Genomic DNA, 18,593 nt, shown 5'->3' on the forward strand with positions numbered 1-18,593 from the left:
CAAACGTCGATCCAGGGCCCCGCCCCCTTCTCCCTTGGCGCATGCGTCACGCGCGGGCGCCTTTTACGACGCGGCGGACGCGGCGCTTGGCGGCCGGAGCGGGTGGACGCGTCGCGGCTGTCCTGTGCCAGAGCCACATACTCGTGTGGCGGCGTCGCCATGTCGCACGGGCACAGCCACGGCGGGGGCGGTTGTCGCTGTGCAGCCGAACGAGAGGAGCCGCCAGAGCAGCGCGGCCTGGCTTATGGCCTGTACCTGCGCATCGACCTGGAGCGGCTGCAGTGCCTCAACGAGAGCCGCGAGGGCAGCGGCCGCGGCGTCTTCAAACCGTGGGAGGAGCGGACCGACCGCTCCAAGGTGGGCCGCCGGGGTCAGCCGCGCTCCTGAGGTGGAAAAGGACTATAGCACGGTCGCCAGGCGCTTTCTTGTAGTCTCCTGTCAGCCTTTGAGGAGCCAGCAGGGTCCAGTCTCCTCATTTTGCACCTAGGGAAACGGACCCGAAGAGGAAAAGTGGGCGCTTTGGCTTCACACAGCTTAAGGCTCCGTCACAGAGTGTGTGGGCTGTGAGAGAGCTTGGTTTTAAGGGTGTTTTCCCTGACTTTTCATTGTGGGTCTCGGTGCCTGCCTGATCAAATCACCTGGTAAAGCTCTCCCTAGGAAGATGATGGGTGTTTCCCGTTTAGAGCACAGTGCCCTCTTGAGAGCCATCTGAAAGCTTGGGGCCCTCTCCCCAGAAAAATACACATCATCTCCCCCCCATAGGAACTCACAGGATGCACTATGGATATTAGAATAAGATCAATTAGCTTCACTTGAACCTAGCCGAAAGGCCGAGAAGTTATGAGCAGTTAGCTTCAAGTTACTAAATCCTGCAAAACTCGAGGAAGGTTACCTCATTTGTGTTGCACCCCTGCTTATAGAACAGGGTGGGGGATGCCTGAAATTGTAGGCTCTCAGCAAATATTTGTTGCTTTCTCCTCCCTCCTCCCCATCCCCTCCAGTTTGTTGAAAGTGATGCAGATGAAGAGCTTCTGTTTAATATTCCGTAAGTATCTCTTTGGTGTCTGCCTCAGACTAAACAGGCTGTAACTGGTTGCTTCCTCTGGATTCATTCATTTGTTGTGTCAAGAACACACATCTCTTTCTAGAAATGGGGTAAATTACTTTGGTGGGTTTGAGGAGAAAAGCATCATTGGTTTTTCTGGAGCAGGCTGGAAACAGATATATTTGTTGAACAATGAGAAGGTGAGGTAAATTTCTTAGAATTACAGAATGCCAGAACTAGCAGGGTCTTAGAAGTTGTCTAGTAGAAGTCTGACAAGTGAATAAAGCGAAGCTCAGAAAGGGGAATGGTTTTGCTGAAGGTCACACCAGTTTAGCGATTTAACCTCAAGTTCACAATCTTCTCTTTGGTTCTGGCAGATTTACAGGCAATGTCAAGCTCAAAGGCATCATTATAATGGGAGAGGACGATGACTCACACCCCTCTGAGATGAGACTGTAAGTGGCAAGGGTTTAGGCCCTCATCAAGCTAACTTTCTTTATTTTTTTCTGGTAACACTTTATTCTAGAATAATATCATTTTCCTTTTACCAGTGTCAGTGTTCTTCCTTTAAGACTGTGTTGGTCTTATGCTCATTTATATCATAATATGCTTTTCTCATTTTTTATTTTACTCTTTGCCATGCTGGGGATCAAACCTAGGGTCTTCACAAGTGCCCTATCATTGAGCCAAATCCCTAGTCCAATGCTCAATGATTTTTTTAGATTAAGTTGCTGCCAAGGCCAGCAACTTGTCCCCTTTTTGCAGAGTGCCATACTATCGCACCATTCATTCAGAGACCATTCTATAAATGCCAGTGTGAATGACTTTTTTTTTTGTCTTTTTGAAACAGGGTCTCGCTGTACAGTTCAGGCTGGCCTTGAGCTCACTTTGTAGCCCAGGATGGTCTTGAACTTGAAACTATCTTCCTGCCTCAGCCTCTCCATTACATGTGCAGCACCACACCCACCTTTTGGGATCGAACTCACGACCACCTGCTTGCAAGGCAGGTGCTTATGCCATTGAGCTAAATCCCCAGCCCCGTCTTTGCAGTTTTCTTAATAACCTAGTTGTAAGCACCTGCCTGGCAAATGCAAAGTCCTGAGTACAATTTTCAGTACCGAAGCAAACAAACAAAATAATCAATGTGATCTCAGAAGATCTTTATGGACTCTACTTTAGAGTTGGACTTGACTTTAGAATTTCCTCTTGCCATTTCATGCAGGTTTGCCCTTATGTTATGTTGATATGGTTTGTGTTAACCTTTATTTAGCAAAGTTCTGTACACCTCTTGCAACACTGTATCTGTTGCCGCCAGAGAATGTTATTCCTTTCTTGATAGCTTATCTTACTCCAGTGTAGCCTTGTAAAAGAAAAAGAAAACTGATGAGTGTTGAAGAAATTTATATGTGAACTTTACATAAATGAAACTTCATCTGGGGCTAGAGATATATCTCAGTGGTAGACCCCTTGCTTAGCATGTACAAACCCCTTGGTTTGCTCCTCCCCCATTTGACCTATAGCACTGAAAAAATCATGAAAATTGAACAATTTAAATGGACTTTAAAGAGATTCAAGAACTTGGTATAATTTTAAATGTTAAAAACATGAGTTTAAAAGTAAATTATGCTAGGCATGATGGCTCATTCCTGTAGTCCCAGTACTCTGGAGGCTGAGGCAGGATGGTAAATTTAAGGCCAGCCTGCGCTACATAATTAACTGGCCTGGACTATATATAGAGAGACCCTGTCTCAAAAACCAAAAAGAGCAAATCCATAGCTGGGTGCAGTGGTGCATCCCTTTAATCCCAGTGTGTGGGATGCTGAGGCAGGGGAATTACAGGATTGAAGTCAGACTGAAGTTATATGGCGAGTTCAAGACCAGACTGAGCCACATAGTGAGACCTTGTCTCAAAGCCAAAAATAGCTGAGTAAGGGGCTGTGTGCTAGTAATTCAGCACATGAGAAACAGAATCACCACAATTTGGAGGCCAGCCTCAGCTACATAGAGTTCAGGACCAGTTTGAACTCCTAGCAAAACCTTTTCTTAAAAACTAAAAAGTAAAAAAAACAAAAACAAAACCCTCCAAAACACAAGACAGTTAAGATACAGCTGGTTTCTTTTGGTTCATTGAGGGGAAAGTTTTATGCTAGTAATTTTCTAGACAATGTTTCATGTCTATATCTTGTATTCTGAACAACTGCTGTGAATTAACAATTTGCAATGTGTTGATTATTGTTACTGTCCAACTATCCTGTTTTGAAACTGTTTTACTGTTATTTTTTCTTTTAAAAGAATTGGGGAGATTAAGTGCTTTGAGAAAGAAAAAAAAAATTGGGGAGAAGCTGGGGCACAGTGACTCACGCCTGTAATCCAGCCCTCGGGAGGCTGAGGTGGGAGGATTGTTGGCGAGTTTGAGAGCAGCCTGGGCTACAAAGTGAGCTCAAGGCCAACCAGGACTGCATAGCGAGACCCCGTCTCAAAAAAAAAAAAACAAAAAACTTGGGGAGATAGGTTTGCTTCCGAGGACTAGACATCCCTGTTGTTGGATTCCAGTGTAGGCTCCAGAGTCAGGGAGTTCAGATTCTGGGTATAGCTGTGTGAGCATGGTGGCAGAAACTTGTATCTTAGGTATTCTAAGGTTGAGACAAGAGCATCACAGGTTTGAGGCCCACCTGGGTAACTTAGACCCTATTTCAAAGTTTTATAAAAAGGCTGAGGTTTGTGGCTCTGTACTCCATGGATTTCATGTCAAATACTGAAACAAAATTCAGATTACAGGCAACTTATTAGTGGCCACATGACTTGCATATCTTCACCTTGCCTTAATTTCTCATACGTGAGTTGGGCATATTAATAGTACACCTCACGAGATTGTGGAAAGACTTAACTTGTTCGTGTTAGGGCTGTAATTCTGTTTGTCATTGCCAGGCAGCTCTGAACTACCATGTCCATCAAGATTATACATGTACCTCTGGTGGTTCAAGCTGGCAGAAAGATGTTAAATAACCTTTACCATCTGAAGAGCTTGGAATTGGTATGGAGTATGATGTGTGTCTTGTGGGTGAGCAGGTACAAATACCTAACAGTTATATTGTACATTACAGTTTACCAAATCTAAGGGTTAGCTGATTGTTGATACACCATTATTTTATATAAAGTTAATTTTTTAAAGTGCTACCTATTTGACTATGACATGCCATTGTGACACATCCAGAAAAGTTAAATTGAGACTTCTTTCTGGTACCGGGGGGTTGAACTCACAACCTTGTGCTTACCAAACAAGTGCTTGAACTGCTGAGCTAAATCCCTGGCCCTAAACTGAGAATTTTATTTTATTTTATTATTATTTTTTTTAAATCGGTACCGGGGATCGAACTCACGACCATGTGCTTGCAAGGCATGTGCTTATGCCGCTGAGCTAAATCCCCAGCCCCTAAACTGAGAATTTTAAATCAGGGAAATTTGAATACAGACCAGGTGCTAGATCAGTGGTGGCAAACCTGTGGTATGGGTGTTATTTTTCTTTTAAGACAAAAGATGTCAATGTATGAGTTACTGTTTTTTCTAAACTAAAACCCTACTATACAGGTTTAATTACAGTATTGGACTTTGTGATAAAGAAGTGGGTTTTGTGTTGCAGTTTGGGCACTCAGTCTCTAAAAAGTTTTCCATCACTGTGCTAGATGACATTAAAGGATTATTGATGCTAGAGGTAATAGTTTAGTAATAGGGTGCCTGTCTAGCCTATTGAGGCCTTAGATTTGATTTCTAGAAGTACAAGGGAAAAAAAGGGATTAAAACTTGTTTAATTGTTAACATTGCTGATTATTATAAAATGGTATCATAGGTATGTATTAAAAATTTAATTACTACTGGGGGTATAGCTCAGAGGCATAGCACCTGCCTGGCAAGCATGAGGTTATGAGTTTGATTCTCTGTACCAAAAATAAAAATAAATAAAAATTTAATTATCTAATTAGTTTGAGCCAGGGTCTCACTATGTAGCTCAGCCTGGCCTCAAACTCATACTGATCTTAACTCATACTGGTCTTCCAAGTGCTGGAATTACAGGCATGCCCCACCATGCCTGACTGACATGTTTTTAAAAGTCATTTTTAGCCAGCATGGTAGAACATAACCTGGGATTACAATCCCAGCACTCGGGGGGCTAAGTCTGGAGGATCAAAAGTTCTAGGACAGGCTGGGCTACATGGTGAGATTCTGTCTCTAAAACAAAACAAAATAAAACAATGATAATAACAGTACCCTCCCTTCAATAGATGTCCTTATCTTTTGAAGTATTAATGGGTAAAATGCGTTAAGTACTTATCAGGTAAAATAGTACATTTGTGATTGCTTTAAAGTACGTAGTGTTAAAGTGGGATGATAGGCAACACTGGCATGACATTGGTCTTTGAAGATGAGCACTAAGTATATGGAGACCTATTATACTTTGTCTCCTTTGTGTGTGTTTGCGATTTTTTTGTCTTTTTTGACTTTTTATTTAATTTTACTTTAGTTGACACACAGTAAGTGCATGTTTGTAAGGAGCAGTGTGTTAGTGCAGCATAGGTATACAATGTTCAGATCGGGATGATTGGTGTATCACTGCAGTGTTTGTCATTTCCTTCTGTTGGGAACCTTCAGAGTCCTGTCAAGTGTGGTGGTGTATACCTATAATCCAGCATTAAGAAGCCCCAGGCAAGATGATCACTGAATTCAAGGTCAGACTGGACTACATAGTGAATTTAGCTTGGGACACATAGTGAAACCTTGTTCAAAAAAAAATTTCCGTGTAGGACTGTAGATGGTGTTCAGGGTTAGAATGTTGGCCTGGGTTTAGCTTCTCTGCTAGCTGGTTTGAAATGTACAATTGTTGTTAACCAAAGTGTATTACCGTACTATTTAGAACATTAGAGGTTATTCCTCCTCTCCATCTGTGTCTGTACCCATTAAATATCATCTGTCCGTCCTTTCATCCCTTAGCTTTCTCCCGGCCTCTGGGAACCACAGTTAGAACAGTGTTTTTAGATTCTCCAGATAAGTGAGAACATGTATTTGTCTTTCTGTGCCTGGTTCATTTCATTTCACATATTATCCTTTAGGTTCTCCGTTGCCACACATGACAGGATTTCATCCTTTTTATGGCTGAATAATGTGTAGTATATATGTTCATCCATTATGAACACCTGGGTTGATTACATATCTTGGTGCTTGTGAATAGTGCTACACTAAATAAAAACATATGAGTGCAGATGTCTCTAGATACTGATTTCCTTTTCTTTGGCTGTATGCTCAGTAGTGAAATTCTTGAATCATATGGTAGTTTTGTATCTAATGTTTTGAGAGTCCTCCATAGCAGTCTAAAATTATTTTTCCATAATTGGTGTATGGTGTATGAGAGCTTCTCTTTCTTTATATCATAGCATTTTTTTCATCTTTTTGATAATAACTACCCCAAAATGGGTGAAGTGATTTTGATATGCATTTCCATGATAGTGATAGTGAGCATTTTTCATATACTTGTTGCCCATTTGCATATTTTGAGATGTGTCTGGACTTTTGCCTGCCTGCCTGCTTATTTATTTCAAGATGTAGTTCAATGTGGCCTTGAACTCGTTATGTAAACCAGGCTGGCCTCAAATTTGTGGCAATCCTACCTCAACCTCCTGAGCGTTGGGTTTATAGGTATGTGACACTATACCCTCTTTACTGAAGTTGTTTTGATCTCTGTATATGAGGTATTATATAATCAAAAGTAGTTTTGTGTTTAAACTGGCCATGGTAATGCATGCCAGTAATCTTAGCATTTAGGAGACTGAATCAGAAAGATCACCGTGGGTATGAGCCTAGCCTGGGCTACATAGTAAGTTCAAGGCCAGCCTGTAGTGAGACCCTGTCTCAAAAAAAAAAAGTATTACGGTAAAAGACACACAGTACTCCCCCTCACCTGAAACAGACTTACCCTATAGTTCTTCCCATTTTCTGAAGCAATTCTGGAAGTCCTTTCTTCTGGCTTTAATTGTGCTCCTGTGGCTGCCTTCATGTTCTGCACTGATTCAAAGTATTTACCCTTCCTAGTCAGTTTGACTTCTGGGGAAGAATCATGGGATACCAGATCTAGTGAGTAAGGTGGACGAATGAGCACACACTGTAATACTTTTACAAACTGCCTTTCGGTTAGATGGCACTCAGCAGCATCACCGTATTTTTTTCACACCTCCTAAAGGAACTCACAGAAGAGGACTTCCAGAATTGCTTCAGAAAGTGGCAAGAATAATGGGATAAGTGTGTCGGAAGTGAAGCGGGAGGTTATGAGGGGTATTAACAGCAGTGTGTCTTTTGCTGTAATAAAGTTTTTAAACTTTCATTGTGTGTGTTGATCGCTGCTTACGTATCCTGGATAGTAATGCCTTGTCACATGAACACTAAGCAGATATTTTCTGCCATTCTGTAGTTCGAGACACTGCTTTTAACTACAGGGCTACATTGCCTCTCGTAATGCTGCTCATAAATGTGCACTCTTATTATCCTGCTGTGCATCATTCTTAAAAACACTTTGAAGGGAACATCCCCCTTCTTAAATTACATGCATTTTGCTGCAGTTAAAAGCTAGGCCTTTATCACGTGTGTTGGTAAAACACCTGGGTGGTGGTGGAGCTATGTAGGTTAGTCCTCCAGAATTGGAGCATTATGGAGATCGCTGTGCCTTAGACTTTTCTTTTCTTTTGTACTGGGGATCAAATTCACAAACTTGTGCTTGCCAGGCAGGAGCTCCAGGCCTTTTTTTTTTTTTTTTTTTTAAAGTTTATTGGTACACATATTGCTCACTTCATCATAGGGAACTTATACCTGTGCAGTAAGTCTTAGTTCCTTTATATGTCCTTGTTTCTCTCCCCTCCATAGACTTTTTACTTTTCTTTCTTTTTCTCTTTTTCCTTTTGAGATAGCATCTTGCTGTGCAGTCCAGGCTGGCCTTGAGCTCACTTTGTAGCCCAGGCTGGTCTCAAATTTGCAACGATCCTCCTGCCTCAGCTTCCTGAATGATGGGGTTACAGGCGTGCACCATCATGCCTGGCTCTTAGTCTTTCTTTAGCAAATATTTTCTTCACTAGCAATTCTGCTTTTACAGCCTTTTGCAGGTTTGTAGATTTTGTCCTCTTTCAAAACAGAAATCCCAGATCATATAATCTAGAGCCATAAGGTGACTGACCATATCGGGTAATTTTTTTACCACAAAAAAATGCTTGGGCGTAGGGTTACCTGATCTTATTTTTTCACTGTGTTTAATGTGTTGCTGCCAAAGTATGTATTTTCCTTTTCCATGAGTAAGCTGTTTTATTTCACATCCTCAGCTTGTTGTGAATGTGCTGAGTTGCTTATTTCTCCTTGCATTTGCTCCATGTGACCTCCTTTGAGCCATCTCTTCATATTGCTTCTCATGCTTTTAACTCAAGAGGTAGCACTGAGTTATGTGACAGTTCTTGACTCTTACGTATTTATATACTTTTCTTTTTTAAGTGATGAGGTCTTGCTATGTTGCCAGGGCTAGCTCTGAACTCCTAGAGTCAAGCATTCCTCCTGCCACAGCCTCTCAAGTAGCTGGGACTACCCGTGTGTCCCACCACACCCAGCTCTTTGCTTTTTTCTTGTTAGCCTAAAGATATTATATATAAATGGCATTTTTTTTTAAATCGGTACCAGGGATTGAACTCATAACTGCCTGCTTGCAAGGCAGGCACTTATGCCACTGAGCTAAATCCCCAGCCCCCTAAAATGGCATTTCTAAAACTTTTTTTTTGTCTCTAAAACTTGACCTCAGAATTTGATCTCCTTTTGCTGCAATTGAAGACAGTTGAGCAGTCAGTAAGAAGTTTTGAAGAACTGATAGATGTGAGGATGCACGTTTCTTGATTTTTTTTTTCTCCCTTTCCTTTCCCAGGTACAAGAACATTCCACAGATGTCGTTTGATGATACAGAAAGAGAGCCAGATCAGACCTTTAGTCTGAATCGGGATGTCACAGGAGAATTAGAGTATGCTACAAAGTAAGCACAGGACCTGACTTCTGCTCTCTGTGACTCTCGGTTTATTGTTGGTCAGTTTCTAGCTGTCTTACATTAGAAATGAGTCAAAACTCAGAGGAGGCTTGGTCCTTGATTTGGTCAATTTTTGGCAGACAGTTGGTGTAAGCCACAGATAAGTTAACTTTTAAGTGCTTTGCAGATCTGGGAGAGTCCTAGGTTGGTGTTAGGAAACATGTTTTCAGAATTCCTTTTTGCTTAATGGGCTTCAGAGACTTGACTTATAAGGTACATGTTACCTATCTTTTCGAGTTTTATCTTTCCTAAGGGAGAGATCAGTGCTACACTTTTTAGCATCCCTGCTTGGTTACAAAGCATTTCTCATTCCTGTTCCTTGCAGTGTTTATTCTGTTGCCTTGGATAGGATCTGGCAGACACTCAGCAAATGTCCATAAAATTAATTGCTTGTCCAGAGAGGAGCCCGAGTGTTTTCTGACATTTGCTTGGGTTTTGCCACAAGTTGGAGCTGAAAGTTGTTTTCGCTGGTGGGGAGATGCTTGTTGATCAGTAATCTGTGTTTTCTCTCGCTTCTTTTCATGCTCAAGAATTTCCCGCTTTTCAAATGTCTATCATCTCTCAATTCATATTTCAAAAAACTTTGGAGCAGATACCACAAAGGTCTTCTATATCGGCCTGAGAGGAGAATGGACTGAGGTAAGGCGGGCTGGGAGATGCGATCTGCACCCGCATCGCAGGTGCTCCGGGGAAGGGGAAGAAGAGCCCCCCGCTGTCTGCAGTTTCTGTTGGTTTCATCACTATTAACTATTCTCCCTTCACAGAGTAGGTTTTTATGTAGTTCATTCTTACTAGGTTATTATGTAATTCAAATCAGTGCAGTTTCTCATTTACAGATTCTTTGTCTTATAGATGATCAGGGACCAAGGGTGTGGCTCAGTGGTAGTGCATGTGTGTAGCATACATGAGGCCCTGGGTTAATCCCCAGCACCAAAAAACAAAACAAAACATTGTGATCTTTCTTGTTGTGGCACCATAGATAAGATGATAAATAACATAGACCGCTTTCTATTCTCATGGTGCCCTCATTAGAGAGAAGGAGGAAAAGGGGTGGGGAAGTGGATGTCTTAGTTTCAGTGAATCTTTGCTAATCTTTACAGGCTTGTCAGGTTGACAGTTAGAGATGACTTTAGTAAAGAACCTGTCTGAGGTCACTCTGTGTGTACTCTGGGAAAGACAGTTTTTTTTCTGGCTGGCTGACCCAGCCTCTGTTTTCTTGTAGCTTCGGCGACATGAGGTGACCATCTGCAACTACGAAGCGTCGGCCAACCCGGCTGACCACCGGGTCCATCAGGTTACCCCACAGACACACTTCATTTCCTAAGGCTGGCCCGGCTCCCACAGATGTGCTGTGTCAGTGAAGATGTACGACTGCCTGTTGGGAAGGAGGAGATGAGGCTCCAGCAAGAGTTGGCTGCCACAGCCTCTGCCAAGCCTTGTCCTTGGGTCTTGCTGCAGAAACCTGGCCTGTGGAAGACACTGCCCCACTGAGAGAGTGGGGTGTGTGCTGTGGGACAATCGTCATTCTCTAGGGCACTACAGGAATTGGGTCTCAGGCTGGGTGGCATCTGTCAGTCATGGATAATGCTTGCTTTTCCAGCCAGAGTGGCCATGGAATCCCGTGTCTTGCTTTGTGGCAGGATTTTTGCGTGACTTGTTTCTTATAAAATGGAAACACCTGGTGTGTAGGAAACCTGACGCCTCAGAACTGTGTGTTTGAGCCATTAGGAGGGTCTCCAGCTAGAAACACTTGTCCCTGCTTGCTCATCCCTGTCATTGCTCAGCATTCTGTCAAGTTGCCCGCTTGGAGTTGTCTGTCATGCACAAGTGTTCCATGGTTAGAGCCCGAAAGGCAGAAGTCTTCTGATGACCCGTGATAGCTTGGGGGGAAAGGTCTTCTTTCCTGCTGCCTAGCTAAGCAGTCTGGGGAGAGCATGGGAATCATTTCTGTGTTTGCAGGTATCCTGGTTGGTATAAGATTGAGAGTTAGTTAAGATCCTGTGGGAACCTCCTTAATGTTTATTAGCTTCTAACTTGTGTTGTAAGCCCAGTGCCAGAATTTGGAGGTCTCTTGAGTTCTTTTGTTCATGGCATTTATTCACTGTGATTAAAAAGCTTCCTAATAAATCCTTGCCAGACTTAACGTTTGTGTTTTTTGAGCTCTGGATAGTATTGATGAAACTCTCATTTTACTGCAAATTGTATTATATTAAACTTTGAAATTTTTTGCTCTAAGTAGATTTTATGAAGTGCTCCTGTTAAATTAAGACTAGATCAGTTGCTCTAGGAAAGTTCAGACTTACTTCTGGGCCTGGCAAGGTGGCGTACACCTGTAATCCCAACACTTGGGAGCATGAAGCAGGAGAATCACTGTGAGTTTGAAGCCAGCTTGGCTACATTTTGAGTTCAAGGCCAGCCTGAACTGCATAGCAAGAACCTATCTCAAAAATAACAAAAACTTATTTCTGTGCAATATGGTAAAATCTCCCTACCACTCCCACATTTTGTAGAGGATGTAAGTTAATGAAGAAAAGTTAGGTGTGGAGTGACATTTAAATCAGTGCTGGGAATCAAACTCACAACCACACGCTTGTAAGGCTTATGCCGCTGAGCTAAATCCCCAGCCTTGGAGTGACAGATTCTGAGCACGTCAGACCTGCAGATGAGGAAGGCGAATGAGTAGCACATTCCATCCAAAGGTGGACCAAATGCTTTGGATTTCAAGTTTGAAAGTCAGTAGAGCAGTTTGATTTTATTTTTTGGTCTTTTCACAGGGTTTCACTTTGCAGTTCAGGCTGGCCTTGAGCTCAACTTGTAGCCCAGGCTGGTCTTGAACTTGCAACAATTCTGCTCAGCTTCCCTAGTGTGCATCACCATGTCTAGTGCTAGCAGTTTGAATTTAAGTACAGAATTTGAAAAGGGAGATTTGAGACGGTCAGTATTCTAGCACTTCTTAAAGGAGAAACAGTTGATATGAGGCATTATTGAACTTGATTATCTTGAGGGAATTCCTCAGATAGATGCCCTCACTCTGTTAGCTGAAGAATACAGCCGCTTTTCCTAGCTTGTCAAGTTGCTACCCCAAATGTTGGGCCTCAAAACTCTTAAAATGTAGCCTGGCTGGGTGTGGTAGTGCACACTGGTAACCCCAGCCCTTGAGACATATCACTCCGTGTTCAGAGCTAGTCTGAACTATATAGCACGACTTTGTCTCAAAAAACAACTCCCGCCTGAAACCAACTAGACTGCAAGTGCAGTTTGTGATGTAGTAAGCACTACACCCACTCCTCAGTCACAGCCAAGCCCAGCTGGAGCTTTGTTTTTTGTGATACTGGGGATAGAATCCTGGGCCTTGCACATGCTCAGCAAGCATTGTATCATTGAGCTGCATTTCTAGCCCTTCAGCTGGATATTATTGAGGATTAAAAGAACAACTACATTTTAATTTGGACAAGGGCAAATAGGTTAGGAATCTCACAGCAGGACCAAGGGTTTAGCTCAGTGGCTCAAGTGCTTGCCTGTAAGTTTGAGGTCATGAATTCGATCCTTGGTACAAAAAAGAGAAAAGAAAGCTCTCACGGCAGACTAGCTCTTGATAAGTATGAGTCACAGTCCCTGGGCCTGGGGCTCTGGATTGCAAGATACGCTCTGAAGAATTTCCTGGATGTGCCATGGTGTCCCAGGCAATGTGGTGTTTTCAAAGGAACATGGTTTCTTCCATAAGCAGACAGCAGGAGTTCTGTGGGTAATGGATGCAGCTGTGTTGTTTCCTAATACTTTCATCCTTTGGCTTTTGACATCCTATCCTGGATCCTTGGCTTGCTCTGATCCCATGTGCCATTTTTTCTGTCTAGAATCCTAGTGTTTTAGGTTCCATCTCTGTGACCTGTTCAGTACTCTAGACCAAACTACTTGTAGCCCTGGGGAAAAGTGCTTTGTTGAGCTTCCAGATTTGTACTGTTTCCTTCTGGTTGAAAGGAAAAACTAGGTAGGTTAAGCTGGGAGAATGAGTTTTCAGCTGCTGAGGGACAAGTGTGACTCATTTCCTGTTTGCAGATCCTCACATGTTCTTTCAGGGACTTGATCTTTCCACTCAGTTTGCTCCTTAGGCTTTGCTGTAGACCTGGGCCCTATTTCTGCTTTACCAATGGTAGAGATGACTCAGTGGTAACCAAAGAAAACACTTTTGTTCTTGGCTCATTCGAGGCTGGCATTTTGTGCACCCTGCATGGCATTGCTTGCAACAGGCAGTGCTAAGACAACACTGCCCATGCCAGAGTGTTTTCCCAGGGTCCTTTTTAGAGTGATTAAGGCTTCACACTGTGATTTAAGTGTGTAAAGCATGTTCACACCATTTGAACCTAACAGCAAAGCTATGAAGTAGGATGGTTATTATCACCACTTTATAGCACGGGAAGCAGGTCAAGAAAAGATTACAGTGTAATTTTGAGGTGGTTTATTTACCTTCTTTCCCTGAGCCTCAGTTTCCTCATGTGTAAAATAAAAATGGAGGAGTAGGTGATTTAAGGTCTTCTAAGATTAAAGTATATGATTCAATCCATGATTCCAGAATAAGGCATGAAAACCAGCAGCCAGTATGAAGAAGTCGAAAGATCCAGTGCACAATATGAGGACCACAGTTAAAATAGTCTATTGAGTTTTGCTAAATGAGAAGCTGACAGCTGCTGAGATGATGGAAATGTTACTGTGTTCTATAGTAATTATTTTACTGCTATATAAATATAAACAATAACATGTGCAGTATTTTTTAAGAAGCCAAACCAAAACATTGGTAGGTTCCTAAAGTCACAATGATGTATGCTTCATTGGGATGCTAAGGTGAAACACTTCGCGCTAGTAGTGTAAGGCCATTCCCTTCCTGACAGGTTTCCTCCGGGAGGCGCCTGGCTGGTGGCAGAAGCGTCATGTCCGGTCCAGATGGTGCAGGTGGTGGTGATGCCCTGAGCAGATGCTGCAGGTGGGCGGCGAGTGACAGGGAGTGGTCCCGTCGCCGGCAACATGGCAGCTCCTAGCGGGGAAGCCCGGCCCGCTTCCGGGTTCCGTACCGCCGGCCAGGCTACTTCCGGCAGCGCGATGGCTGGGTTCCCGGGACTCGAACGGAAGTTCCGGCGGGGGCGGCCGAGGGGGAAGAGTGTGTGTCTGTGGGAGAAAGAGAATTGCCCAAGCGGTCGCGGAAGCCCCAGGGAGCGAGGTACGGGGCGGGCCAGAGCAGGACCAAGTGGGGTGTCGTGGCAACCGCGGGGTCCAGCCGCGGGGGTTGGCGCGGCCGGGAGAATGGGGGCGGGGAGCGAGGTGCGAAGGCGCTGTCCAGTCCTGGGGACTTGGGGAGTGGAGCGGGGCCGGGCGAGGGGCCGCCTGGGCTTAGAGAGGGACCTGGCGATCGGAAGTGGGGATGCCCTTGGGGGCGGGGGCTTCCCCAGGGTCAAAACGTAGAGAGCCCCCTTGTGTGCAGGTGCGCGTCCCGGCTCGGCGAGGCGAACGCGACCTGTGCGGAGGGCTGGCCCTGGGGCCGGGCAGAAGTTCCCCGTGGGGAGTGGGAGACCCGGCGCCTCACTGCGGGGAGGGGACACCAGGTCGGGGGTACGACGCCCCGCCAAGAGCGAGCTCCAGGGTGGGAAGCAGCAGTCCCCAGAGCGGAGAAGGAAGGGAATCCTGGCCTGGGGCGGGAGGTGCCTTCCCCTTAGGGAGGGACGCGCCAGGGTCAGTGACGAGGTGCCCTATGAGTGTCCTGCTGGGGAGGGCGTCGGGGGGGGGGCGCTGCAAGGTGGGACCCGGCTGGAGGGGCTGGGCGCCCCGCAAAGGCTAGGCACTTAGTGGCAGGTAGAGGAAGCTTCCGGAGTTTGGAGGATGCTAAGGACGGGGAGGGGCCAGCCTGCCTGACATTCTTTTGTGTGTTTGGGAGTCCCAGAAACCTGTTCAGCTGGGGACCCATTTGGAGTCAGTGGCGGCAGCAGCTGCAGGTAGCCTCATTCCGGGGGGGCGTGGAGCTCCAGTTGAGGGGGTGGCAGATGGAAGTCCTTATGTTTTCAGGGGACATAGACAGCCCCCAGGGGCTCTGGGGATTTTAGAGCCAGAAAATGCTGTGCAGGCTGAGTGGGAGGAAGGGAGGATGGAGATAGGGTGGCGGGGCTGGAAGCTTATTTCCCTGGCATCTCTTTCCTCTTTGTTTCCCAGTAGGACCCAGAGTTGGGGCTGAGGGGACACAGGGGCTCCACAGCAGAGGTGACTGGAGACTAGGGAGGAAGGAGGCAGTTACCACTGAGGAACATCCATGGGGGGAGCAATAAGGACCACCCTGCCTTCTCTCACCTCAGCCCCTAAGCCCTGCCCTGCCCACCTCCTGCAAGCTCAGGCTGGGGATGAGCTGGACCCAGACACAGGAGTGCTGGACCCTAACCCTAACCTGTGCTTCTCAGCCCTGGCATGGAGGCAGGCAGACTTACACTCCTCTGTCCCTGGACTTCTTGCTTGCCTTTTCTCTGAGTCCCCAGAACCCACTACTGGCTGGTGGTGGCCAAGGTGGGTGCCTGGAGCCAGGAGGCTTTCCCCTGCTGGCCTCACTCCTGACTGCAGCCCCTCCTTTGTGCAGGCCCAGCCTGCAGGGAGCCCTGCAGTGTATGTGTGGTAATACCATGTCTGTGCCCCTGCTCACCGACGCTGCCACCGTGTCTGGAGCTGAGCGGGAAACGGCTGCGGTAAGGGACCTCTTTCACCTTGGCAGCCCTTGGGTATGGGTTTGCATATAGGTACAGCCAGAACTGCAGGGGAAGGCTGGGGAACTGGCTGGAGGAGGCATGGGAAACATGAAGGTGGTGTGGTGAGAAGGGTGTAGCCCGAAGCCAGAGGCTTGGGGTTAATAACCTGTTGGCTGTCACCTCGGCTCACCCCAGGTCCTTGGGAGTTGGGAAGGGCAGGCAGAAATTGAAGATCTAAAGGGGGAACTTACTCCTCTTTCCCTTTTCTGACCTTCTCCAGGTTATTTTTTTACATGGACTTGGAGACACGGGGTGAGTTGGGGTTCCTTGGGGAGATGGGGCAGGGCCCAGCCACCAAGGCTGCCTCCCCCTTCCCCTTCCCCTTCCTGCTCCGAAGCCTTCTCTCCCTTCCCTCCCACAGGCACAGCTGGGCTGACGCCCTCTCCACCATCCGGCTCCCTCACGTCAAGTACATCTGTCCGCATGCGTGAGTGTCACCCCAGCGAGGGAGAGGCTGAGGGGTGTCCTGTTGGGGGGTCAGCAATGGTGGGAGTGCTTCTGTGGTCCCAGACCTGTTCTGTCTGTCAGCTGCATCCCAGAGCTGGCTGAAGTGCCAAGTTCAGCCTCAGTTCTTAGGGAGTCCCCAGGAGTGGGGTCCAGCACAGTCCCCAGCCCTAGGGTCTCCTAGACCACAGGCTCCCGTGCCCCTTCCCCAGGTACTCACCCACCGAGCTGGAACCAGTCACCCCAAGCGCCTGGGCTTTGCTTCTGCATTGATAGCTGATCTCCCAACCAGTCTGTTGTCCCACGTGGCAGGTTGCCTGGCAACACCTTAAACATAGGCCCTGCCTGCTGGGAGGGGCTCCTAAGGGCCTCTGTGCTGTGGTTTCCTGCTCTCTCCTGAGCCTGATGGGCCCTTCTGACTGTCCCTCCCCAGGCCGAGGATCCCTGTGACACTCAACATGAAGATGGTGATGCCCTCCTGGTGAGTGTGGGCTGGGGGAGCTGGGTGCTGAGGGCCTGGGGAGGGCTGGCCTAGGCCTTCCAACAGCTGCCGCTGTCTGTGCTATCCAGGTTTGACCTGATGGGACTGAGTCCAGATGCCCCAGAGGATGAGGCTGGCATCAAGAAGGCCGCAGAAAACAGTAAGGTCCTAGCTCCTCCTCTGCACCCGCTTCCATCCCGTAGGGAGCACTGGGCATGCTGCCTGGCTCCCTTGTGGTCCCAGACGCTTCCCCTACCCTGTCACGTCCTTCCCCACAGTCAAGGCTCTGATTGAGCACGAGATGAAGAATGGGATCCCTGCCAATCGAATCGTCCTGGGTGGATTTTCACAGGTGAGGGGCCCACGAGGGGGATGGGCCAGGTGTGGGTGAGCTGGACCCTCTTGACCTATGGTCTCCTCCCTCCAGGGTGGAGCCCTGTCTCTGTATACAGCCCTCACCTGCCCGCACCCTCTGGCTGGCATCGTGGCATTGAGCTGTTGGCTGCCTCTGCACCGGAACTTCCCCCAGGTCAGTGCCCCTCAGATACCCTCCTGCCTGTGAATGTCCTTGAGGCTTGGCATTGCTTTATCCTCTGAGTCCTGTTGGCCCACAGGCAGCTAACGGCAGTGCCAAGGACCTAGCCATCCTTCAGTGCCATGGGGAGCTGGATCCCATGGTGCCAGTACGGTTTGGAGCCCTAACAGCTGAAAAGCTGCGGTCTGTGGTCACACCTGCCAAGGTCCAGTTCAAGACATACCCGGGTGTCATGCATAGCTCCTGTCCCCAGGTCAGTGGGAAACTTCTGCGCCTTCCCTTCTCCCTCCTTCCTCCAACCAGCAGCCTCACAATCTCCTCTCACTCCCAGGAGATGGCAGCTGTGAAAGAATTTCTTGAGAAGCTGCTGCCTCCGGTCTAAGCAGAGTTGCTGGCCCCAGTACGATTCCCCAACTCACAGGGGACCCAGCAAGCAAGTGTGGCACCATCTTGGATCTGAGCCGGTTGAGCCCTCAGTCCCCCTCTCCGCTCCATCCTCTTCCCCCAGGCCTCTGGGGCAGGCGGCGCAGACCTGGCCAGGCCTGCCTTCCTGGCCTTGGCCACCTGGCAGTCTGCAGCAGGGTGGGCTGCTTCCTTACCCGCTTTCCCGGAGGCGGCCCGGCAGCAGTACTGGAGGGCTGTTGGCAGCGGGAGAAGGGCCAGCCGCTGACCCACTCACTCAGGACCTCATTCACTAGCCTCACTTTGGGCCCCCTCTGCGACCTCAGGGTTTGGCCCTCGGGGCCCTTCCAGGCCCCCACCCCGTGATTCTGCCCCGATAATCACGTGTCTCTCCAGCCTCGCTGCAGCTGCTTCTCAATCATGAATGTGTCCATGGCCTGGGGCCCCTTGCTGCTGTGGCCTGCCTGCCTTTGAGCAGGATGTGGGTGAGGAGGTGGAGTCCTCCAAGGGCCTTCTTTAGCGTCCCTTGCTTGGGGCTGGGCCCTGCTGCCCCTTACCCTCTCTCGAAGGCCTGGAGCCTGCAAGGCTGGATTGAGGCTCAAGATCTCCCCTGGCTCTCTCACCCCTACTGTGTCCCCACTCTAGGGCCAGGGAGGCAGCGGGGCGGGGTTGTGTCTTGTTTTCTGTCTCCATGTGGTTTTGAGCGTTTTTCTTGTTGTGTCCTAGGTTCCGATAAAATTAAAGAAGTTACTCCCTCAACTCTCAGGTCTGCCTGATTGTATGTGTGGGGTGCAGAATGACTATCTGCGAGA

General features: G+C 47.3%; 2 protein-coding genes across 5 annotated transcripts; both read left to right on the forward strand.

The window, feature by feature from the left end:
- Positions 1 to 7: 7 nt before the first annotated feature.
- Pithd1 (PITH domain containing 1) lies at positions 8 to 11,286 on the forward strand. The gene is made up of 6 exons (XM_003471330.5): positions 8 to 357; positions 1,002 to 1,045; positions 1,423 to 1,500; positions 8,988 to 9,092; positions 9,674 to 9,782; positions 10,366 to 11,286. Exons 1-6 carry the CDS (start codon positions 160 to 162, stop codon positions 10,465 to 10,467), a joined length of 636 nt encoding a protein of 211 aa, XP_003471378.1. The 5' UTR covers positions 8 to 159; the 3' UTR covers positions 10,468 to 11,286.
- A 2,937-nt stretch (positions 11,287 to 14,223) lies between these two features.
- Lypla2 (lysophospholipase 2) lies at positions 14,224 to 18,540 on the forward strand. Of its 4 annotated transcripts, XM_063235751.1 has the most exons (11): positions 14,234 to 14,355; positions 14,617 to 14,737; positions 15,754 to 15,859; positions 16,140 to 16,171; positions 16,281 to 16,346; positions 16,797 to 16,844; positions 16,934 to 17,004; positions 17,123 to 17,196; positions 17,272 to 17,373; positions 17,459 to 17,632; positions 17,711 to 18,540. In XM_063235751.1, exons 1-11 carry the CDS (start codon positions 14,238 to 14,240, stop codon positions 17,759 to 17,761), a joined length of 963 nt encoding a protein of 320 aa, XP_063091821.1. In that variant the 5' UTR covers positions 14,234 to 14,237; the 3' UTR covers positions 17,762 to 18,540. The 4 variants fall into 4 exon arrangements, with proteins under 4 accessions (XP_003471377.1, XP_063091821.1, XP_063091823.1 ...); XM_003471329.5 differs by lacking the exon at positions 14,617 to 14,737 and having other exon boundaries at positions 14,224 to 14,355; XM_063235753.1 differs by lacking the exon at positions 14,234 to 14,355 and having other exon boundaries at positions 14,723 to 14,744.
- Positions 18,541 to 18,593: the final 53 nt, after the last annotated feature.

Source organism: Cavia porcellus, unplaced genomic scaffold, assembly GCF_034190915.1.
Source record: "Cavia porcellus strain 051 isolate PalLab524CR breed Dunkin Hartley unplaced genomic scaffold, mCavPor4.1 scaffold_25, whole genome shotgun sequence".
NCBI classification, from domain to species: Eukaryota; Metazoa; Chordata; class Mammalia; order Rodentia; family Caviidae; genus Cavia; species Cavia porcellus.